The sequence below is a fragment of the Liolophura sinensis genome, chromosome 8 (assembly GCF_032854445.1).
Source record: "Liolophura sinensis isolate JHLJ2023 chromosome 8, CUHK_Ljap_v2, whole genome shotgun sequence".
In the NCBI taxonomy this organism is placed as follows: domain Eukaryota; kingdom Metazoa; phylum Mollusca; class Polyplacophora; order Chitonida; family Chitonidae; genus Liolophura; species Liolophura sinensis.
Window position 1 is genome coordinate 1,364,387 of NC_088302.1, and position 21,957 is coordinate 1,386,343.

Consider the following 21,957-nt stretch of genomic DNA (forward strand, 5'->3'; position numbering starts at 1 on the left):
AGGGTGCGTGGTAGGGAGGCTCTTACCTGTGCTAGTCCGGTCAGGTATCACGGGGCGTGTGATCAGGAAGGGTGTGTGGTAGGGAGCCTCTTACCTGTGCTAGTCCGGTCAGGTATCATGGGATCTGTCATCAGGAAGGGTGTGTTGTAGGGAGGCTCTTACCTGTGCTAGTCCTGTCAGGTATCACGAGGCGTGTGATCAGGAAGGGTGTGTGGTAGGGAGGCTCTTACCTGTGCTAGTCCTGTCAGGTATCACGGGGCGTGTGATCAGGAAGGGTATGTGGTAGGGAGGCTCTTACCTGTGCTAGTCCTGTCAGGTATCACGGGGCGTGTGATCAGGAAGGGTATGTGGTAGGGAGGCTCTTACCTGTGCTAGTCCTATCAGGTATCATGGGATCTGTCATCAGGAAGGGTATGTGGTAGGGAGGCTCTTACCTGTGCTAGTCCTGTCAGGTATCATGGGGTCTGTGATCAGGAAAGGTATGTGGTAGGGAGCCTCTTACCTGTGCTAGTCCCGAGAGGTATCATGGGGTCTGTGATCAGGAAGGGTGTGTGGTAGGGAGGCTCTCCCCTCTCCCTCAGGCCAGCTTGTTCTTGCTCCACACACTCGGGGTTACACTGTAACCGCTCCAGCTGGAAGCTTGTCTGTTCCCACAGGTCCCTCAGTTGAGTCATCCTGTGGGTCAGTACCTCCTTAGTCCCCACGCTCACACTCACCTACCAGTACACAAGGGATGTGGTTCAGGCACTCCGACACAAAATACTTATTTCTATGATTGATGGTTTATGTTATACTCAAGACTATTTCAGCTCTACGGAGGAGGCCAGCATTATGGTGGGAGGAAACAGGGCAGAGCCTGTGGGAAACTGCTGGTTGCTGGCACATGACCTTCCTACATGCTGAAGGCACAAAGTAAGACTGTTTACACTGTTGAGGAGAAACCTGGTAAAGCCCGGAGAACTAACTATATATCATTTTGTCTGACCTTATTTGTTCATTTATTTGATCTGTGCTTAATGTTTTACTCATGGATATTTCATTTCTATGATGGAGGTCAGATTAACGAGAGAAGTCTGTAATATTTATTGACTTATTTATTTATATGCTTGGAGTGTTGCAAAGTCCACAATCTGAAATAAGAGTCTTTGACTTTCCAAGGAAGTACGAAAGGGTTAAGGAGTTTGCATCTATGCATGTCCAGAAACCCAGGGTGAGGGGTGCTGGGAGGAGTCAAATACAGGACAGTGAGACTGATTGATGAATAATGCCTTACCAATGGCTCATCAGACTTTCTGGATGATCCAATCAGGAAGCAGGGTACATCTTTGGACTGGTAAAACTTTGGTACGACATCTCTGTTGTAGTTTGGGATCTCAAGAACCACACCAAGCTCTTCTGCAAACAGTACTTCTATCTCACTCCCTGCAAATTATGGTGTGCATCTGATAACATAATACATGTATGGTCATCTGATAACATAATATGTGCATATTCTCTTTCCTGAAACAATAAAAATATTTCAAACAAACATTATGAAAAAGTGGGAAAGTTAAGTTGTCTTTGTACTGATCAATTGCTTCAATATTAACCCACCCTTCTCCACAAAAATATTATGTCTGGCTCATCTTGACAAAAATATTATGTCGGACTCATCATGACAAAAATATTATGTCTGACTCACCATGACAAAAATATTATGTCTGTCTCATCATGACAAAAATATTATGTCCGGTTCATCATGACAAAAATATTATGTCTGTCTCATCATGACAAAAATATTATGTCTGGCTCATCTTGACAAAAATATTATGTCGGACTCATCATGACAAAAATATTATGTCTGTCTCATCTTGACACAAATATTATGTCTGTCTCATCATGACAAAAATATTATGTCCGGCTCATCTTGACACAAATATTATGTCTGTCTCATCATGACAAAAATATTATGTCTGACTCATCTTGACAAAAATATTATGTCGGACTCATCATGACAAAAATATTATGTCTGTCTCATCTTGACACAAATATTATGTCTGGCTCATCTTGACACAAATATTATGTCTGTCTCATCATGACAAAAATATTATGTCTGACTCATCTTGACAAAAATATTATGTCGGACTCATCATGACAAAAATATTATATCTGACTCACCATGACAAAAATATTATGTCTGTCTCATCATGACAAAAATATTATGTCTGGCTCATCTTGACAAAAATATTATATCTGGCTCATCTTGACACAAATATTATGTCCGGCTCATCATGACAAAAATATTAAGTCTGGCTCATCATGACAAAAGTACTGAAACCCTTGAAATGCATTCAGTGATTAACCATATTGTCTGAAACGCTCAAAAATTGTTACATCATTGAAAAAACAGAGGTTATTTGTATTAAAAGATATAGATGCAAAACATGTAGAAGACAGTAGACATTTCCAGAAGAAGCATGTTTTTACCATCTTCAAATGCAGGAATGTCGACATGAATCCCACAATTCCCTGCAAATGCCATCTCAAGGAGACAGGTAATCAGTCCTCCGTCACTGACGTCATGCCCTCCAGTCAACAGGCCCTCTGAACACAACACAATAATACTCAGGCTGAAAACGGACACTCATGTCTGGCCAGACCCAAACTTTGCAGTACTTGGCCATGTTATCAATGGTTAATGCCAAATCCACACACTACCCACATAAAAACACTCTCAATGAAGCCACAACTAAGCTACATACATGTGCAATGAAACTGAGCCAATCAAGTGGAACAGCCCACCACAACATGAAGGAACGCTTTACTGCCGACGATGTAACTGCTGTTTGTCATATTATCAATACAATGACAGTTTCTGATTGGCCCCTTTGTAAGTTTCAGCAGCAAAGGTAATACTTACTAATTTAATTTGCTTCTAAAAATGAAAGCTTTTTGGGGAAAATTTTTAGGTCAAATCGAGTGTTGCCACATCTTTCAGGAAGAAAGTCGGCTTTCAAACTGAATACAAAACCATGCACAATGGTGTGATTGCGGGACACTAAATAGCCTTTACAAACAGCTCGCTACCTTGAACACGACTCTGTCTGACAATGAATGCCTGTACAAACAGCTTTGGGTCATACAGAATGCCTTTACAAATAGCTTTGGGTCATAACAAATTCCTGTGCAAACAGCTTTGGGTCACACTAAATGCCTAAATGCTTGGGGCCTCCATGGCTCAGTTGGTTAGCGCCCTAGCCCAGCGTAATGACCAACGCGGTTGCTGTGAGTTCAAGTCCAGCTCATGCTGGCTTCCTCTCTGGCCGTATGTGGGAAGGTCTCTCAGCAACCTGCAGATGGTCGTGGGTTTCCCCCTGAGCTGTGCCCGGTTTCCACCCTCCATAAGGCTGGCCGCCATCATTTAAGTGAAATATTCTTGAGTACGGCATAAAACACCAATCAAATAAAATAAATAAATGAATAAACAAACAGCTCCCTACTTCGTACATGATTCTGTGTGACACTTTAGGTCATACTGAATGCCTGTACAAGCTGCTTTGGGTCACACTGAATGCCTGTACAAACAGCTTTGGGTCATACAGAATGCCTGTACAAACAGCTTTGGGTCACACAGAATGCCTTTTACAAATAGCTTTGAGTCACACTAAATGCCTGTACAAATAGCTTTGGGTCATACAGAATGCCTGTACAAACAGCTTTGGGTCACACAGAATGCCTTTTACAAATAGCTTTGAGTCACACTAAATGCCTGTACAAATAGCTTTGGGTCACACAGAATGTCTGTACAGGCAGCCTTGGGTCATACAGAATGCCTGTACAAACAGCTCTGGTCATACCGAATGTCTGCACAAACAACTCTGGGTCACACTGAATGCCTGTACAAACAGCTTTGGGTCACACTGAATGCCTGTACAAACAGCTTTGGGTCACACTGAATGCCTGTACAAACAGCTTTGGGTCATATTGAATACCTGTACAAACAGCTTTGGGTCACACAGAATGCCTGTACAAACAGCTTTGGGTCACACAGAATGCCTGTACAAACAGCTTTGGGTCACACAGAATGCCTGTACAAACAGCACAATACCTTGTATAAGGTTCTGCGTGACGTTGAAAGCCTGTACAAACAGTTGAGGGTCATCTAAGTCTGGGCTGTCATCTCCGAGCTGCTGATAGCACTGGGCTAAAGCTGACCCACCAAGTCGGTTGCGACCCCTAGAGAAAGGCACATACAGAAGTGCCCCTGTGAGGAAAGTACAAATACAGAGCATTACAAATACAGAGCACCATTACAAATACAGAGCACCATTACAAATCCACACCCTGTACTCACATTATTTAATAATTTCTTTTTTGTTTTTATGTTAAACTCTACATGAGATCATATTAAAACATCTTGTGCAAAGAGCTGTACACAAAGAATACAGGAGTGTTTCACTGATACCATGACTGTCAGTTTTATGTTTGGAGGAAAGTGACGTTCCTCAGGTAAACCATCGACACAAGCTACTGAGAAACTTTCCCACAAGTGATGTACAGATTTGCTTTCACCTTCACACTGACGAAAACGGCCTCCCCATGTGTCCTAGAGGCTTTCACACTGGCAAAAATGGCCTGCCCATGTGTCCTAGAGGCTTTCACACTGGCGAAAACGGCCTTCCCATGTGTTCTAGAGGCTTTCACACTGGCGAAAATGACCTCCCCATGTGTCCTAGGGGCTTTCATACTGGCGAAAACGGCCTCCCATGTGTCCTAGAGGCTCCACACTGGCGAAAACAGCCTCCCCATGTATCCTAGAGGCTCCACACTGGCGAAAACGACCTCCCCATGTGTCCTAGAGGCTTCAAGGATAAGCCCAGCGCCGATCATGAGCAGCGAATGTCAAGCTTAAGACAACTGAGCGATCAATGGTGCCTACACCATGCCATACAGATATGTAAGTGTTTACTTACCCTTGTCATAGGTACACTTGAGGTCTGGTGTGATAGTGCCTTCATCATGCCATACAGATATGTAAGTGTTTACCTACCCTTGTCATAGCTACACTTGAGGTCTGGTGTGATAGTGCCTTCATCATGCCATACAGATATGTAAGTGTTTACCTACCCTTGTCATAGGTACACTTGAGGTCTGGTGTGATAGTGCCTTCACCACGCCATACAGATACGTATATGTTTACCTACCCTTGTCATAGGTACACTTGAGGTCTGGTGTGATGGTGCCTCCACCAGGCCATACACATATGTAAGTGTTTACCTACCCTTGTCATAGGTACACTTGAGGTCTGGTGTGATGGTGCCTTCATCATGCCATACAGATATGTAAGTGTTTACCTACCCTTGTCATAGGTACACTTGAGGTCTGGTGTGATGGTGCCTCCACCACACCACACCAATACCTAAGTGTTTACCTACCCTTGTCATAGGTACACTTGAGGTCTGGTGTGATGGTAGCTGTGATATCTTCGCATCCAGCATACACAGATATGACCAGTGTGCCTACGACAATATAAACACACATTACTGTTTCATGGATAACAAATTCCTGAATTTGACTTGACATGTTCTATGTGTTAAATTCAGTTTCATAGAGGGTAATAAGGCATTTCAGTGGATCACTTCCTCTAAAGTTTCCAATGTCACACACAGACACCTTACATTACACTCCAGGGTCCAAATGAAATACAAAATTTACACAAACAAGGTGTAAACGAGTGTACAAGGTAGGTGCACAGATAATAATTTACATGCACCAACTTTAAACCACTCAGATATATTTAATGACATAGTATTGAACTCCCATCAGAAATCAGATTTGCCATGAGAACAAGGCAATTACCAAACCTATGAAATGTTAGAACAGTTTTACATGCTCAGTCCATACGCACAATGTGCATGTGCTCAAGGTTTACTACACGGACTGGCAATTACTGACCCGGAGCTTTGATGGTGTCCTGTCCAACCCTGGCTGCCATACTCAGCGAGTCCTTCCCACCGTCCACCGCAATCCCCAAGTCCTTCATGACAGCACACATGGCCTTACAGGCATCCACCAGAGCTGCCCCCTCCCCAGGTAACTTAGCAGGCCACATCCAGTTACCGCTACACTTCACATCCTGCAACAAAGATATAAAACGCTTCACATCCCACAACAAAGATACAAACACTTCACATCCCACAACAAAGATACAAACACTTCACATCCTGCAACAAAGATACAAACACTTCACATCCTGCAACAAAGATACAAAAAATTGACATCCCACTACAAAGATACAAACACTTCACATCCTGCAACAAAGATACAAATGCTTCACATCCTGCAACAAAGATACACACTTCACATCCCACAACAAAGATACACACACTTCACATCCTGCAACAAAGATACACACACTTCACATCCTGCAACAAAGATACAAACACTTCACATCCTGCAACAAAGATACCAATACTTCACATCCTGCAACAAAGACACAAACATTTCACAACCCACAACAAAGATACACACTTCACATCCCACAATAAAATTACACACACTTCACATCCTGCAACAAAGATACAAACATTTCACACCCACAACAAAGATACAAATGCTTCACATCCTGCAACAAAGATACACACTTCACATCCCACAACAATGACACACACACTTCACATCCTACAACAAACATACAAACACTTCACATCCTGCAACAAAGACACAAACATTTCATATCCCACAACAAAGATACAAACACTTCACACCCCACAACAAAGATACAAACACTTCACATCCTGCAACAAAGATACAAATGCTTCACATCCTGCAACAAAGATACACACTTCACACCCCACAACAAAGATACACACACTCCACATCCTACAACAAAGATACAAACACTTCACACCCCACAACAAAGATACAAACACTTCACATCCTGCAACAAAGATACAAACACTTCACACCCCACAACAAAGATACAAATGCTTCACATCCTGCAACAAAGATACACACTTCACACCCCACAACAAAGATACACACTTCACATCCTACAACAAAGATACAAGCACTTCACACCCCACAGCAAAGATACAAACACTTCACACCCACAACAAAGATACAAATGCTTCACATCCTAAAACAAACATACAAACACTTCATATGCCACAACAAAGACACAAACACTTCACATCATGCAATAAAGATACAAACACTTCACATTCTGCAACAAAGATACAAACAAAAGGTGTTGACACCTGAATCCTACAATATGTTTAACCTGAATCCTAAAATGTTTACAAATGCATTTATGTCAGAAGCTCGAACAACCCATACAAAATGCTGAAGACGTTTTAAGCAAATATTTATTATGTGCATACAAAATATGAAAATTATATTTTTATTTTCTATCAGGTTTGTTTCATTGTCGGATGCACTGAAACCAGCTGTACAAATTTTCACAATGGGATATACATTACCTTGAAGTCAACTAGCATGTGCACAGGTGACATGTTCACAGAACAACATCTACATGCAAAGCACTTGTCTCTTTCTGGAACCATGTCTATCACATGTGTATCATGTCCATGTCCATGGAACCATGTCTTTCACACAGATGTAGAACAACAAATGTGAAGTACAACCACACATTCCCTGGCTATGTTGTGATGGTCTTGTGTCTAGGAGGTATGTAACAGCCCCTGATAAATGACCTAAAGTTTCGCCCATCAGTTTCTGTCGTAAAGTTTCCCACGGGCTGAGTTAGTGGAAAAATGACAGTAGTGGGTGATTAGCTCCCGGCCTGTTCCACCACCCTTCATGGCAACTATGGTCTCTAATCAGCGCCACGGGGGTTGAAGTCACTGCCAGTGAGTACAGGTCTCCCGACCAGCCCATGTCCCTTTATTAGTTTACTCATGAACTGAACCCAACAAATTATGCAGTCAGGCGATGACTATTACAAACCTACAAATTGCAACCATGGTCTTGATCCATGGTCATGGCAAAAAAGCTATCTACAAATTGTACCATGTATGATCCATGGTCATGGCAAACAAGCTACGTACAAATGCTACCATGTTTGATCCATGGTCATGGCAAACAAGCTACGTACAAATGCTACCATGTATGATCCATGATCATGGCAAACAAGCTACCTGCAAACGCTACCATGTATGATCCATGGTCATGTTAAATAAGCTACCTACAAATGCTACTAGGTATGATCCATGGTCATGGCAAACAAGCTACCTACAAATGCTACCAGGTATGATCCATGGTCATGGCAAACAAGCTACCTACAAATGCTACCATGTCTGATCCATGGCCATGGCAACCAAGCTACCTACAAATGCTACCATGTATGATCCATGGTCATGTCAGACAAGCTATGTACAAATGCTACCACATATGATCCATGGTCATGTCAGACAAGCTATGTACAAATGCTACCATGTATGATCCATGATCATGGCAAACAAGCTACCTACAAATTCAACCATGTATGATCCATGGTCATGTCAAACAAGCTATGTACAAATGCTACCATGTCTGATCCATGGCCATGGCAAACAAGCTACCTGCAAATGCTACCATGTATGATCCATGGTCATGACAAACAAGCTACGTACAAATGCTACCATGTATGATCCATGGCCATGGCAAACAAGCTACCTACAAATGCTACCATGTATGATCCATGGTCATGGCAAACAAGCTACCTACAAATGCTACCATGTATGATCCATGGTCATGGCAAACAAGCTCCGTACAAATGCTACCATGTATGATCTATGATCACACCAAACAAGCTACCTGCAAACGCTACCAGGTATGATCCATGGTCATGTCAGACAAGCTACCTACAAACGCTCCCATGTATGATGCATGGTCATGTCAGACAAGCTACCTACAAACGCTACCAGGTATGATCCATGGTCATGTCAAACAAGCTACGTACAAATGCTACCATGTACGATCCATGATCACGCCAAACAAGCTACCTGCAAACGCTACCAGGTATGATCCATGGTCATGTCAGACAAGCTACCTACAAACGCTACCATGTATGATCCATGGTCATGTCAGACAAGCTACCTACAAACGCTACCAGGTATGATCCATGGTCATGTCAAACAAGCTACCTACAAATGCTACCATGTATGATCCATGGTCATGTCACACAAGCTACCTACAAACGCTACCAGGTATGATCCATGGTCATGTCAAACAAGCTACGTACAAATGCTACCATGTATGATCCATGATCATGTCAAACAAGCTACCTACAAATGCTACCATGTACGATCCATGATCATGCCAAACAAGCTACCTGCAAATGCTACCAGGTATGATCCATGGTCATGTCAAACAAGCTACGTACAAATGCTACCAGGTATGATCCATGATCATGTCAAACAAGCTACCTACAAATGCTACCATGTACGATCCATGATCATGCCAAACAAGCTACCTACAAATGCTACCATGTATGATCCATGATCATGTCAAACAAGCTACCTACAAATGCTACCATGTATGATCCATGATCATGTCAAACAAGCTACCTACAAATGCTACCATGTATGATCCATGATCATGTCAAACAAGCTACCTACAAATGCTACCATGTACGATCCATGATCATGCCAAACAAGCTACCTGCAAATGCTACCAGGTATGATCCATGGTCATGGTAAACAAGCTACCTGCAAATGCTACCAGGTATGATCCATGGTCATGGTAAACAAGCTATCTACAAATGCTACCATGTACGATCCATGATCATGCCAAACAAGCTACGTACAAACGCTACCACATATGATCCATGGTCATGTCAGACAAGCTACCTACAAACGCTACCAGGTATGATCCATGGTCATGGCAAACAAGCTACCTACAAATGCTACCAGGTATGATCCATGGTCATGTCAGACAAGCTACGTACAAATGCTACCAGGTATGATCCATGGTCATGTCAGACAAGCTACGTACAAACGCTAACATGTATGATCCATGGTCATGTCAGACAAGCTACGTACAAACGCTACCACGTACGATCCATGGTCAAGACAAACAAGCTACCTACAAATGCTACCATGTACGATCCATGGCCATGGCAAACAAGCTACCTACTAACGCTACCACGTATGATCCATGATCATGCCGAACGAACTACGTACAAACGCTACCAGGTATGATCCATGGTCATGTCAGACAAACTACGTACAAACGCTACCAGGTATGATCCATGGTCACGTCAAATGCACCATTGTTTGGCTAATGTGGAAGGCATGTAGCACCATTACCTTGTGAACAGTTGTCTATTCAGAGCCCTTGTTATGTAACAAATATTTGTACACATGTATTTCAGGCACCAATGGATTTCACTGAGAAATATCTGTCACCAACCTCCCACATGTTTTATAATTACAGATATGCAAATTTGCCAAGGCGTGATTTATGCTATGCCAGTGACAGGAAAGATTATTTTTTTTGCCTTTTGTTGGCAAAAATCCCGCCAGTGACAGGTATAATAGACACATGGAGATTTCAAGCCCTGCTGATTGTAAGTTATTGCTTAAACACAGTTTCACATCATCTGATGGCAGTTCAAAAGTAAGCGATTTATGGGGTGCTTAGTTCTGTGATAGCTTGGTACATGAAGAGCTCTGCATTTGAACAGATATTTGACACTCCACATGTGTAAAGGTACTGGGTGGTCACGCTCAATCTCCAGGGAGTGTTCCCTCAGTAGCCATGACACGGTAACAAGGTAGCCATGACACGGTAACAAGGTAGCCATGACACAGTAACAAGATAGCCATGACACGGTAACAAGGCAGCCATGAAGTAGATGTGACCATGTCAACATTGTGTTCACTCTGCACCTGAACAAATAACCCCAAGCAGTAGACAAGAGAGATTTTTTTGTAAGTCTGACTGCATCATTATGTTATTAAAACAGGAAGTGATTTATTTTCTGTTTATATTTCCATCACAAACACCTGTTTTTCTCGGGAACAGAACAACAGTTGGTCAAGTGTGGTGTTGAACAGTGGGAGACAATTTAGTGCCAGCAGCCACCTACCGTGACCATGCTGTCACAAGGCTGTGTATGGACTACACACATCCAGAAATAAGACCACTGGCAAATTTATGAAACTATGGTGATAAAGCTAACATAAAACATCATTAATGGTCCAGAAGTTTTCCATGAAACACTGAACATAAATGCACGATTTTCCTGTACAGGTCAACAACCTGGCAACACCGCTTTCATTATCATGGCCTGAAATGCATGTATTGTTCCAAGCCCCTCATGAAGACCATTCCTCCAAACTCCAGACACTTTTGTATCACCTAGGAAAGACACTGGAAATGGCTTAGCAGAAACCCAAGAGAAACACACATGTCTCCAGACTGGCTTGTTCACAGCACGTGTGTGCGGTGGCTTGTGCTCACAAACTGTCTGGCCTCTTCATTCTACTTCTATTTCAATCTTATCACACTTCATGTGTTTTCCTTTAACATTTAAACAGTGGTTCCTTTTCACGGTTCCTCTGACATGCTTCCCTATCTCCCCACACCTACTGTTCTACACTCTGATTTGTTATGAGTTTTTGAGATTTAGTTTGCCAATACCCCTCTGCCACACCCATCTCCTACTCCCTGCAGACACCCCACTGAGCTACAACTCTTTACACCAGGTAACCCCTAAAGCTGACTGAGCTTGACAACACTGCTGCCCAAGCTATGAGGATTTAAACTTAATCCCATACATTATCATTGTTGTTTATTCACAAATGTGATCCTACCTCACTGTTTTTTGTAAATTTACCAAATATATGATTGCAGTGAAACAATGGAGATGTGACTAACAAAAAGACAAATCTCAACTTTTCCTTCCTGATATTTTTTTGTGCAATCATGCTCAATTTTCTTCTGTTACATTAAAAAACAAGAAGAAGAATTTGAAGCCTTATACTTTTAGTCCCACTGCTCAAGATTTCCAAACAAATCTCATAAAGCCTGACAGAACAGACCCCAAAAAGCTGACCAGCAAAGTCTTATAGAACAGACCCCAATAAGCTGACCAGCAAAGTTTTATAAAACAGACCCCAAAAAGCTGACCAGCAAAGTCTTACATAACAGACCCCATTGAGCTGGCCAGCAAAGTCTTAGCATCAGTTACCAGAGTGAAATATTTTATATGAGCTCTCTATTGTAACATTAACTTTGCTAATGTCCAAGTGCTATGAGATGAAAAAATGTCAACTCATCAGTGTTTATGATGACTGTCCAGAGATATCAATTCCCTTCTTGGTCACACCAGTTGGATACAAAAGCCACCTATACTTCTAATGAGTTCTCCCTCTGCATTACAGACACACTACCTGATAACCCATTAACACTTGCCATTGCCCTGATTCCCCTACCACCACCCCTCAGATTCTTCTCTAAGATTCAGTGTAGTCCTCTCACATCAAGATAAGGGATTATCTCATAAGCTGAAAATGGCTTCTAACACACAAACCCATCAGACACTGAATCTATTCAAGACAAGAGTCAGCATTTACCAGACAATGCCTACCCAGGTTGAATACTGGAACAGTGTATCATTGGCTGATTCATGGAACATCGTCATGGTATAGCCATCATGGTATAGCCATCATGGTATAGCCATCATGGTATGGGGGTCATGATACGGCTGCCATGATATGGCCGCACTGATGTAGAACTGGCGTTGAACTGTAGACACTCATTCATTCCAACAGAAAGATTTGCATAATGACTTATCTTAATCATACATATAAACCTGTTCAACCTGTTGTATCACTCTGACCAAACCAACAGTTCATAACACTGATTTAATGACCTACATGTAATTGGTACAAGTAAATACTCAGCAAGACATCCAAAAAATGGCATCATATTTCATTCCTTGCAAATATTCATCAAATCACACCTTACATGATTGAACTGTTTAAAGACACACCTAGCTTCAGTCTCATTCCTCTGACACAGATACCCTGGAATGCTTTGTCTTAACACAGGACATGCTGTATCATTTTGGCTTCTGGTAAGGTCTCTAACAGTCAGGTAGTTTCCGGTCACCTGCTGAGATTAACAAGACGCTTGAAATGGCTTACAACACTGGCCCTCAGAGACAAGCACCTCCATGCTGAGTGAACCTAAAGCCGACTGAACACGCCAGTGTTTGTATCAACAGTCCATTCAGTCATCAGCCAAGCCCTGTCAGTCAGACTGACTGAAGACTAGACAAACACAGATAAGCCAATCAAGGGGCAGACTGGGATAAAGGTACCACCTGCTGGTGGAGCATTCACTGACTTGTCCCTCCCCCAAGCCATCAATCAGCAGTGTCTGTCAGCTTATGATTGGCTGGGTAAGAAGTATCCCTATTTTCCCAGTATATAATGATTGCTCTGTGTTACACCAAACACACTCAAACTTTTTTTTGAACCAGCATCATAACCATCCTACCAGGAGTTTTTGCACTGTCTCCAAAATGTGCACCAGCAGTTTCAACAGCAACAAGAAAGTGGCTGCAAAGCTTCAGAGTGCAGAAAGCTGTTTTGAGAAAGCCTGTGACCAAATCAAGATACTGAACACCAAACTGAGCGATCTGCGGCAGAAGTATGAGCGAGCCAGCAGTCTGGGGCAGAGAGCGTTTCGTTACAGTCTTCAGCTCAGGATAGCCACAGCCGAAGGCCTCAGAGACACATACTGCATGTTTGCCAGCAACATGGCCGCCAGAGTCAGCAAACTGAGGAAGAAACTGTATCCTCAGGTGGAACGGCTGAGGCGGTGAAATGACATGCCGTGATGGATGACATGGCCCAGGGACAGAAGATTACCAAAGGTCCTTTTCAGGACCAACCCACTCCTTTTGAGAGAGTTCTTTCTATAATAAGCACATCATAAATTTTAAATCGTCACAGCAACATCGCCTCAAAATATTCACAATTTTCACATGGCACCAAAGGTTGATTTCCATTTCAAGAGGAACACACAACATCTAAATTTTAGTTAGTGTTGAAACAAAGTAAGGAGTTACAAACCTTGAGATTAGTGATCTGAGCAAAGACTAGATTTGTGAGAGCCTCTCCGACTGCCATCCTGGCCCCTTGAGCTGGCTCTATCAACCCTTTGATTGGCTGTTCTCCTATCGCCGTAGCTGACCCTGTCTGTAACACAGTGTGATGGTCAATATCTCTTACGGTACCTTCCCTGTAACCTCTGGAACTATCAGGTGGATCTGTTCATATGTATTATGACTATTGTAAAGCGTGCCTCAATACTGTGGAACAATAATCTAACAGTTTTATTTACTCTGGTAGACAATTCATTAGTCATGAGACCCATAGTAATTTTCATTTGTTAATTTAGAACATCGGACTGACTATAAAATCACCTACCCTAAATCCTCAGCCTTTTCGCATATGAATGAGCAACATACTATGCACATAGGTAATTTATGCACATTTTTAATTTGATTTTGGAGACAAAACAACATTGGTTGGATCATCCAGTTTCACAAGAAGTATAATTTTATCAGTCAACACATAACAATGCATTCAGGACATGCTTGAATAAACCGCTGGCAAACATGTGAAAAAGTTGAAGAATTACAGCAAATCCTGGGGCTTTATCTTTTCTGCCAAATGACGCCATGAGACATAGATATTACAGAGGTCAATGTTACCTTCCCAAAGTAAGAGAGCGCTGTGATGGCCACATCAGCCAGGGGCGTGTGGAGAGGCCCCACACACTGCTGCTGGGCAACTAGGCCTGTCACTGACCGGTCTACCTGCAACAAGGGCAGTCAGCTGTGTAAGATGCTGGAGGGTGAAATAAGGTATCATGCAAACAGACCAATGTAACATTAACTATAGAACTGTCCAAACTAGAAGGTATTGGAACAACATTATATCTCTGTCCTTCCAAATAAGGTTAGGCAAGAACGTAACTCCTACTTCAAAATTTATGACAAATTTCAACTTCTAGAGAATCACTGCGCTAAATGCAATAATTCTTTGGCTTCTACTGTATTTCCTTGATGACCTAACAGCAACGCTACAAAAACTTCTCTGACATCAAGATAGAAAACCATCAAAGGAGATCTATATGACCACATGACAGTTATTTATAACTGGTCCAATAGGTGATGGTGTCACACTGCAGTAGGTGGCCTGGGTGATGGTGTCACACTGCAGTAGGTGGCCCAGTAGGTGATGGTGTCACACTGCAGTGGGTGGCCCAGTAGGTGATGGTATCACATTACAGTAGGTGGCCCAGTAGGTGATGGTGCCACATTACATAAGGTGGCCCAGTAGGTGATGGTGCCACATTACAGTAGGTGGCCCAGTAGGTGATGGTGCCATACCTTGTTAGTGAGGTAGCGCTTACTGGCCACGGAGGGGAGGCGCAGCACTCTCTGTAAGGCGTCCAGGACACTCAGGTTCTCAGGTAAGGTGAGTCCCTCTACGGGAGGCAAGGAACGCTCCAGCTTAAACACCTGAGGGGTGGGGAAGAGTGAAATTCAGGGTCAAGGACTTTTCCAGTCACAACACTCAAAACACCCATATGTGCTGACTGGTTGTCTGGATGTAATGGTGAGAACTAAGCACAGGTTGTAAATAATACACAAAGAATTTCCTTAAGTGATAGTAATATTACTGTTGAGAGATTACTATACTACAAGAGAGGGATTACTGTACAATAGGTGAGGGATTACTGTACAATAGGTGAGGGATTACTGCACAACAGGTGAGGGATTACTGCACTATATTTAAAGGATTACTGTACAATGGGTGAGGGATTACTGTACTATACAAGAGAGATTACTGCACCATGTCTGAAGGATTACTGTACAATTGGTGAGGGGTTACTGTACTATATCTGAAGGATTACTGTACAATAGGTGAGGGATTACTGTACTATATCTGAGGGATTACTGTACTATAGGTGAGGGCTTACTGTACTATAGATGAGGAATTACTCTACTATAGATGAGGGCTTACTGTACAATAGGCGAGGGATTACTATACTATATCTGAAGGATTACTGTACAATAGGCGAGGGATTACTGCACTATATCTAAAGGATTACTGTACAACAGGTGAGGGCTTACTGTACAATAGGCGAGGGATTACTGCACTATATCTAAAGGATTACTGTACAATGGGTGAGGGATTACTGTACTATAGAAGAAAGATTACTGCACTATATCTGAAGGATTGCAGTACTATAAAAGAGGGATTACAGTACTATAGTTGAGGGATTACTGTACTATACAAGAGAGATTACTGTACTATAGATGAGGGATTACAGTACTATAGAAGAGGGATTACAGTGCTATAGTTGAGGGAATACAGAAATAAGACAACAGTAATAATATTGAAGTATTACAATACTACTATTCATGGGCTGCAGTAAGCTACCATAGGGGATTAGAGAGCTAACACTGAAGGATTACCTTCCTGAAGTTGAGGGATTACAGCAGTGTTGCTGAGGGATTAGAGAACTAATACTGAAGGGTTATAGTACACAAGATGAGGGATCACAGTACTGCAGTTAAGGGACTACAATACAGATTTTGAGGGATTATAGTGCAGGAGGGATCACGATAAAGGCATTGAGGGATTGCAGTACTGAAGTTGAGGGATTACAGTACAGAAGCTGAGGGGTTGCAGTATTAAAAACACTCAGGGAATGCAGTAAAGACATTGTGGGATTACAGTACAGAAATTGAGGGATTAGCACACTGAAGTTCAGGGATTACAGCCGTGAAGTTTTGTCTCACTTTCCTCGGCATCTTCCCCAACACAAGCTCCAAGTCTAGGTCAACGGGACAGTCTGTGCGGGCCCTCTTCGCTTCACGTCCATTCTCCTCGGTGATCTTCTCGCGATCAATCAGTCGTATCTAAAAACAAACTACAGCTAGTGATAAGCTCCTGGTTACAGTGGAGGTACACGTATTCAACTGTATCTCGTCCTGCTTCCTCGGCATTTTGGTGTGACATATTTCAGTAATTCCATGGTGTGACACATTTCAGTAATTCTATGGTGTGACAGATTTCAATACTTCCATGGTGTGACTGATTTCAGTACTTCCATGGTGTGACAGATTTCAGTAATTCTATGGTGTGACAGATTTCAGTACTTCCATGGTGTGACAGAATTTAGTACTTCCATGGTGTGACTGATTTCAGTATTTCCATGGTGTGACAGATTTCAGTACTTCCATGGTGTGACTGATTTCAGTACTTTCATGGTGTGACAGATTTCAATACTTCCATGGTGTGACAGATTTCAGTACTTCCATGGTGTGACAGATTTCAGTAATTCTATGGTGTGACAGATTTCAGTAATTCTATGGTGTGACAGATTTCAGTACTTCCATGGTGTGACAGAATTTAGTACTTCCATGGTGTGACAGATTTCAGTACTTCCATGGTGTGACAGATTTCAGTAATTCCATGGTGTGACAGATTTCAGTACTTCCATGGTGTGACATATTTCAGTAATTCCATGGTGTGACAGATTTCAGTACTTCCATGGTGTGACAGAATTTAGTACTTCCACGGTGTGACATATTTCAGTAATTCCATGGTGTGACAGATTTCAGTACTTCCATGGTGTGACAGATTTCAGTAATTCCATGGTGTGACAGATTTCAGTACTTCCACGGTGTGACAGAATTTAGTACTTCCACACAGGCCATTGCTAGGCACAGTTACAGGACTCACTACTACACAAGTCACTGCTACCAGAGTAAAAGAATTATTTCACGCTAAATTTCACATCTGAAATAAGCTACAGTAACCTGGCCTGATCAATGGCCTTTCATACACAGGATGCAGCAACCGATTCCATAAATCCATTCCTGGACTTACATTTGAACATCAAAATTAAAAATCTTGTCACAATGCTGAGATCTTGAAGGATGAAAATCTTGAAAATGAAAGATGAACATCTGGAAAACTTTGTGCAAAGATAACATTTATATGATGGTCAAAACTGTAATTTTTAGGGCTCAAAGATAACGTCTAAAAATGTGTTTCACATTTTGATTTGAATTCGAAATGCTTTGTGAAATCTATCACAGGTACATCAGACCCATGCCCGTACCTTGCCGTCCCCTGTTACTGTGCCCACATAGCAGACAGGGCACCTCTCTCTCTGACTGAGAGCGTCCAGCACACCCCGGTCAGCCTGACGAACCAGTGCAGCATTACTCTCCTGGTACTCTGCCCCCCACAGCTCCAGGATGTTGATGGTCGGGTCTCCCATCTCAAAATCCTCGGCTCTGATCACTGCTCCTGCAGGTGCAACAATCTCCTTAAGGACATTACCTGTAATCAGAGGGTGAAGCCAAAAATTGATACATCACAACACTTACCGGTAGATAAAGAGACACGGCCTTAGTCTGGCATTTTGGGTGTGAAGAGAAATTCAACATAGGTTGCCACTTTGGTGAACGAAAACTTTCTGTCCTTTATCCATCTTTCAAAATTCGGACTTGAATCCACATATAGCCTGACTCACAGTGAGAAATTAAAGATCTACACTAGTCTTTGCACAGATTCTGTTCAATGTTTTAATTCCATGTTCAATCAGCAAGCAGAGAAATGTACCAGAGAATCAACTGAGCATAACACCTTGATGAATCTTCCAGCAATCAGTTTGCTCTAGCTCCCTGAAACAACAGCTACAGAATTATTACTTTAAAGACAAGGGAAGACAAGTTTTTGACAAGGGAAAGACAAGTTTTTGACAAGGGAAAGACAAGTTTTTGACAAGGGAAAGACAAGTTTTTGACAAGGGAAGACAAGTTTTTCCATTTTCCATTCTTCTTTAAGAATATCTAGAATAGTAGAAAAAAAACAAAAAAACACTTTCATCCCACAAGTGGATTAGGGCAGAAATGAATTACAGGTGAACGACCTAAAGTTTCACCCTAGGACTTGGAAAGTGTATCCCATGATTCACTGTGCTGACTGTGGTTCTTACTGACTGGGTGCCGTATGAGAGCATCAGGGGTGGTCAGGGGATCATAAGGACAGTTCAAGAATACAACAGACAAGCTCACGCTTCACTGAGCAGTTAGTCTATGCTCCTATCACCAACAGTTCATGTTTTCCTCAGTTTTAATCAGTGATTTTAGCACATGCATTTCGCAACAGGTTGATTGTCTTATTACTATTATTTTGTGATAAATGGGAATTTAGGAGAAATCTCTCTGGAGATTAAGTGTGACTACCCAGTGCCTTTACGCATGTCGAGTGCCGAGTCACATATCCGTTTTTAAACATCAGGGCTCTCTGTATACAGAATTTAGCTAACCTGAATGATCGGTTTGTCTGCAGAGTATATTGTGTAAGTACATTCCTTGTTTGGCCTAGTCATGCTTTGAGACAGTGTTTGAAATTTGAAGATTTGTAATAGAAATCATCTGTCTCAATAGTTTCTTTTCATTCATGAGTATATTTAGAGATGTACATGTATACCTACTGGAAACCGGCCCACCTCACTGTCAGTGACTTGACCACATGTGGCCAGGATTAGCTACCAGTGCTGCTAAGTGCCATGCAGGGTAATGAAAGGGGTTGGGGGTGGTGGTGACTAGTCGCTCTCTTCTGTCATCTTGCTGCCAACTCAGATTGTGCCAAAGTAAACCACAGTGATACTTTAGGTTATTTTCCGTACTATCGCTGTGAGGAGTTTCCAATGTACTCTCAACCATTCACAAAATCTTCACTTTCAAACAAGTCAGACTCTTCCACCCATACCCCTGAAAGCTGTCGTATAAGCCTCCTCTCCCAGTGCTTCCGCCAGACGTGACTGAGAGTAGAGGAGAGTTATGCCTCACTGTGACTGAGAGTAGAGCAGAGTTAAGCCTCCCCATGACTGAGGTTAGAGAGTTAATCCCTACTGTGACTAAGAGTAGAGGAGAGTTAAGCCTCACTGTGACTGAGTGTAGAGCAGAGTTAAGCTTCCCTGTCACTGAGGTTGGAGAATTAAGCCTCACTTTGACTGAGAGAGTAGAGAGTTAAGCCTCACTGTGACTGAGAGTAGAGCAGAGTTAAGCCTCACTGTGACTGAGTTTAGAGCAGAGTTAAGCCTCCCCATGACTGAGGTTAGAGAGTTAATCCCTACTGTGACTAAGAGTAGAGGAGAGTTAAGCCTCACTGTGACTGAGTGTAGAGCAGAGTTAAGCTTCCCTGTGACTGAGGTTAGAGAATTAATCCCTACTGTGACTAAGAGTAAAGGAGAGTTAAGCCTCACTGTGACTGAGTGTAGAGCAGAGTTAAGCCTCCCCGTGACTGAGGTTAGAGAATTAATCCCTACTGTGACTAAGAGTAGAGGAGAGTTAAGCCTCACAGTGACTGAGTGTAGAGCAGAGTTAAGCCTCCCCATGACTGAGGTTAGGGAGTTAATCCCTTCTGTGACTAAGAGTAGAGGAGAGTTAAGCCTCACAGTGACTGAGTGTAGAGCAGAGTTAAGCCTCCCCGTGACTGATGGTAGAAAGTTAATCCCCACCGTGACTGAGGGTAGAGAGTTAAGCCTCACTGTGACTGAGGGTAGAGGAGAATTAAACCTCACAGTTACTGAGGGTAGAAAAGAGTTAAGTCTCACCGTGATTGAGGATAGAGAAGAGTTAAGCCTCACTGTGACTGAGGGTAGAGGAGAGTTAAGCCTCACAGTGACTGAGGTTAGAAGAGAGTTAAGCCTTACTGTGACGGAGGGTAGAGAGCTAAACCTCACTGTAACTGAGGGTAGAGGAGAGTTAATCCCCACCATGACTGAGGGTAAAGGCGAGTTAACCCTCACGGTGACTGAGGGTAGTGGAGAGTTAAGCATCAGGGTGACTGAGGGTAGAGGAGAGTTATGCCTCACCATGACTGAGGGTAGAGAACTAAGCCTCACCGCCACTGAGGGTAGAGAGTTAAGCCTCACTGTGACTCAGGGTAGAGAACTAAGCCTCACCGTAACTGAGGGTAGAGGAGAGTTAATCCAAACCGTGACTGAGGGTAAAGAAGAGTTAAGCCTCACTGTGACTGAGGGTAGAGAGCTAACCTCACCATGACTGAGGGCAGAGGAAAGTTAAGCCTCATCATGACTGAGGGTAAAGAAGAGTTAAGCCTCACCAAAACTGAGGGTAGGGAAGAGTTAAGCCTCACAGTGACTGAGGGTAGAGAGTTTAGCCTCACTATAACTGAGGGTAGAGAGTTCAGCCTCACGCGACTGAGGGTAGAGTTTAGCCTCACCGTAACAGAGGGTAAAGAGTTAAGCTTCACCATAACTGAGGGTAGAGAGTTTAGCCTCACCATTGCCGCCTGCTCCCTGATCATGTATACTACAGATGGGGTTCTGCCTCATCTCCACACACCCCCGTATCACCCTGTTCAGCTTCTGCTCCATTTCTGCATCTCCCCGCTGCACCGCCCCATAATCCAGCTCTGCCTGGTTGTCCCCCTGTACCTGAATAGAGGAGGCCGCCCCACCCCCGACACCTATCCTGTACACCGGGCCTCCCAGCTTCACCACTTCCATTCCTGACCGAGGCAGAAGATGAGGAGACATATTCAATGGAAGAACATTAACCAAATTGCTAGTCATCTAATTCAGCATATCTAATTCAGCATGATGTATCCTTCAAACTCCAAAATTAGATTAAATTTCTAACTGAGAAGATTAAATGTAGAATATTTTAACCAGAAGTTTAGAAACAACGAGCTCAACACAAGAGCTAATTCTTTTCAGGGGTTTTCCTAGCCTCTTTCTCAGAAAATACCGGAAAACTGAGTTTTAGACAAATTTTATATTGAGTTTTCATGAAATAAATTGAGTTTCTGTATTTTTCTAACTTGGTGGTTGTTCTTCTTTCAGACGTGTTTCGTCGCTTGTGGACTAGTGCTGACTTTACTTCATCTCTCCCTAGAGTCG

At 42.7% G+C, this 21,957-nt stretch overlaps 1 protein-coding gene across 5 annotated transcripts in view; it reads right to left on the reverse strand.

Moving 5' to 3' along the window:
- The window catches only part of LOC135473891 (phosphoribosylformylglycinamidine synthase-like), a 51,824-nt gene that overhangs the window by 17,556 nt on the left and 12,311 nt on the right, over nucleotides 1-21,957 (reverse strand). For 2 of the 5 annotated variants that reach the window (XM_064753821.1, XM_064753820.1), the window contains exons 10-21: nucleotides 21,339-21,566; nucleotides 18,139-18,362; nucleotides 16,811-16,930; nucleotides 15,392-15,523; nucleotides 14,711-14,815; nucleotides 14,067-14,192; nucleotides 5,935-6,115; nucleotides 5,415-5,498; nucleotides 4,088-4,243; nucleotides 2,467-2,583; nucleotides 1,274-1,422; nucleotides 503-716 (exon numbers count right to left, since the gene is read on the reverse strand). In XM_064753821.1, coding sequence (XP_064609891.1) covers nucleotides 503-716; nucleotides 1,274-1,422; nucleotides 2,467-2,583; nucleotides 4,088-4,243; nucleotides 5,415-5,498; nucleotides 5,935-6,115; nucleotides 14,067-14,192; nucleotides 14,711-14,815; nucleotides 15,392-15,523; nucleotides 16,811-16,930; nucleotides 18,139-18,362; nucleotides 21,339-21,566 — 1,836 coding nt within the window. The remainder of the gene's footprint in view (nucleotides 1-502; nucleotides 717-1,273; nucleotides 1,423-2,466; nucleotides 2,584-4,087; nucleotides 4,244-5,414; nucleotides 5,499-5,934; nucleotides 6,116-14,066; nucleotides 14,193-14,710; nucleotides 14,816-15,391; nucleotides 15,524-16,810; nucleotides 16,931-18,138; nucleotides 18,363-21,338; nucleotides 21,567-21,957) is intronic. The other 3 variants (XM_064753825.1, XM_064753823.1, XM_064753822.1) reach the window with 3 other exon arrangements.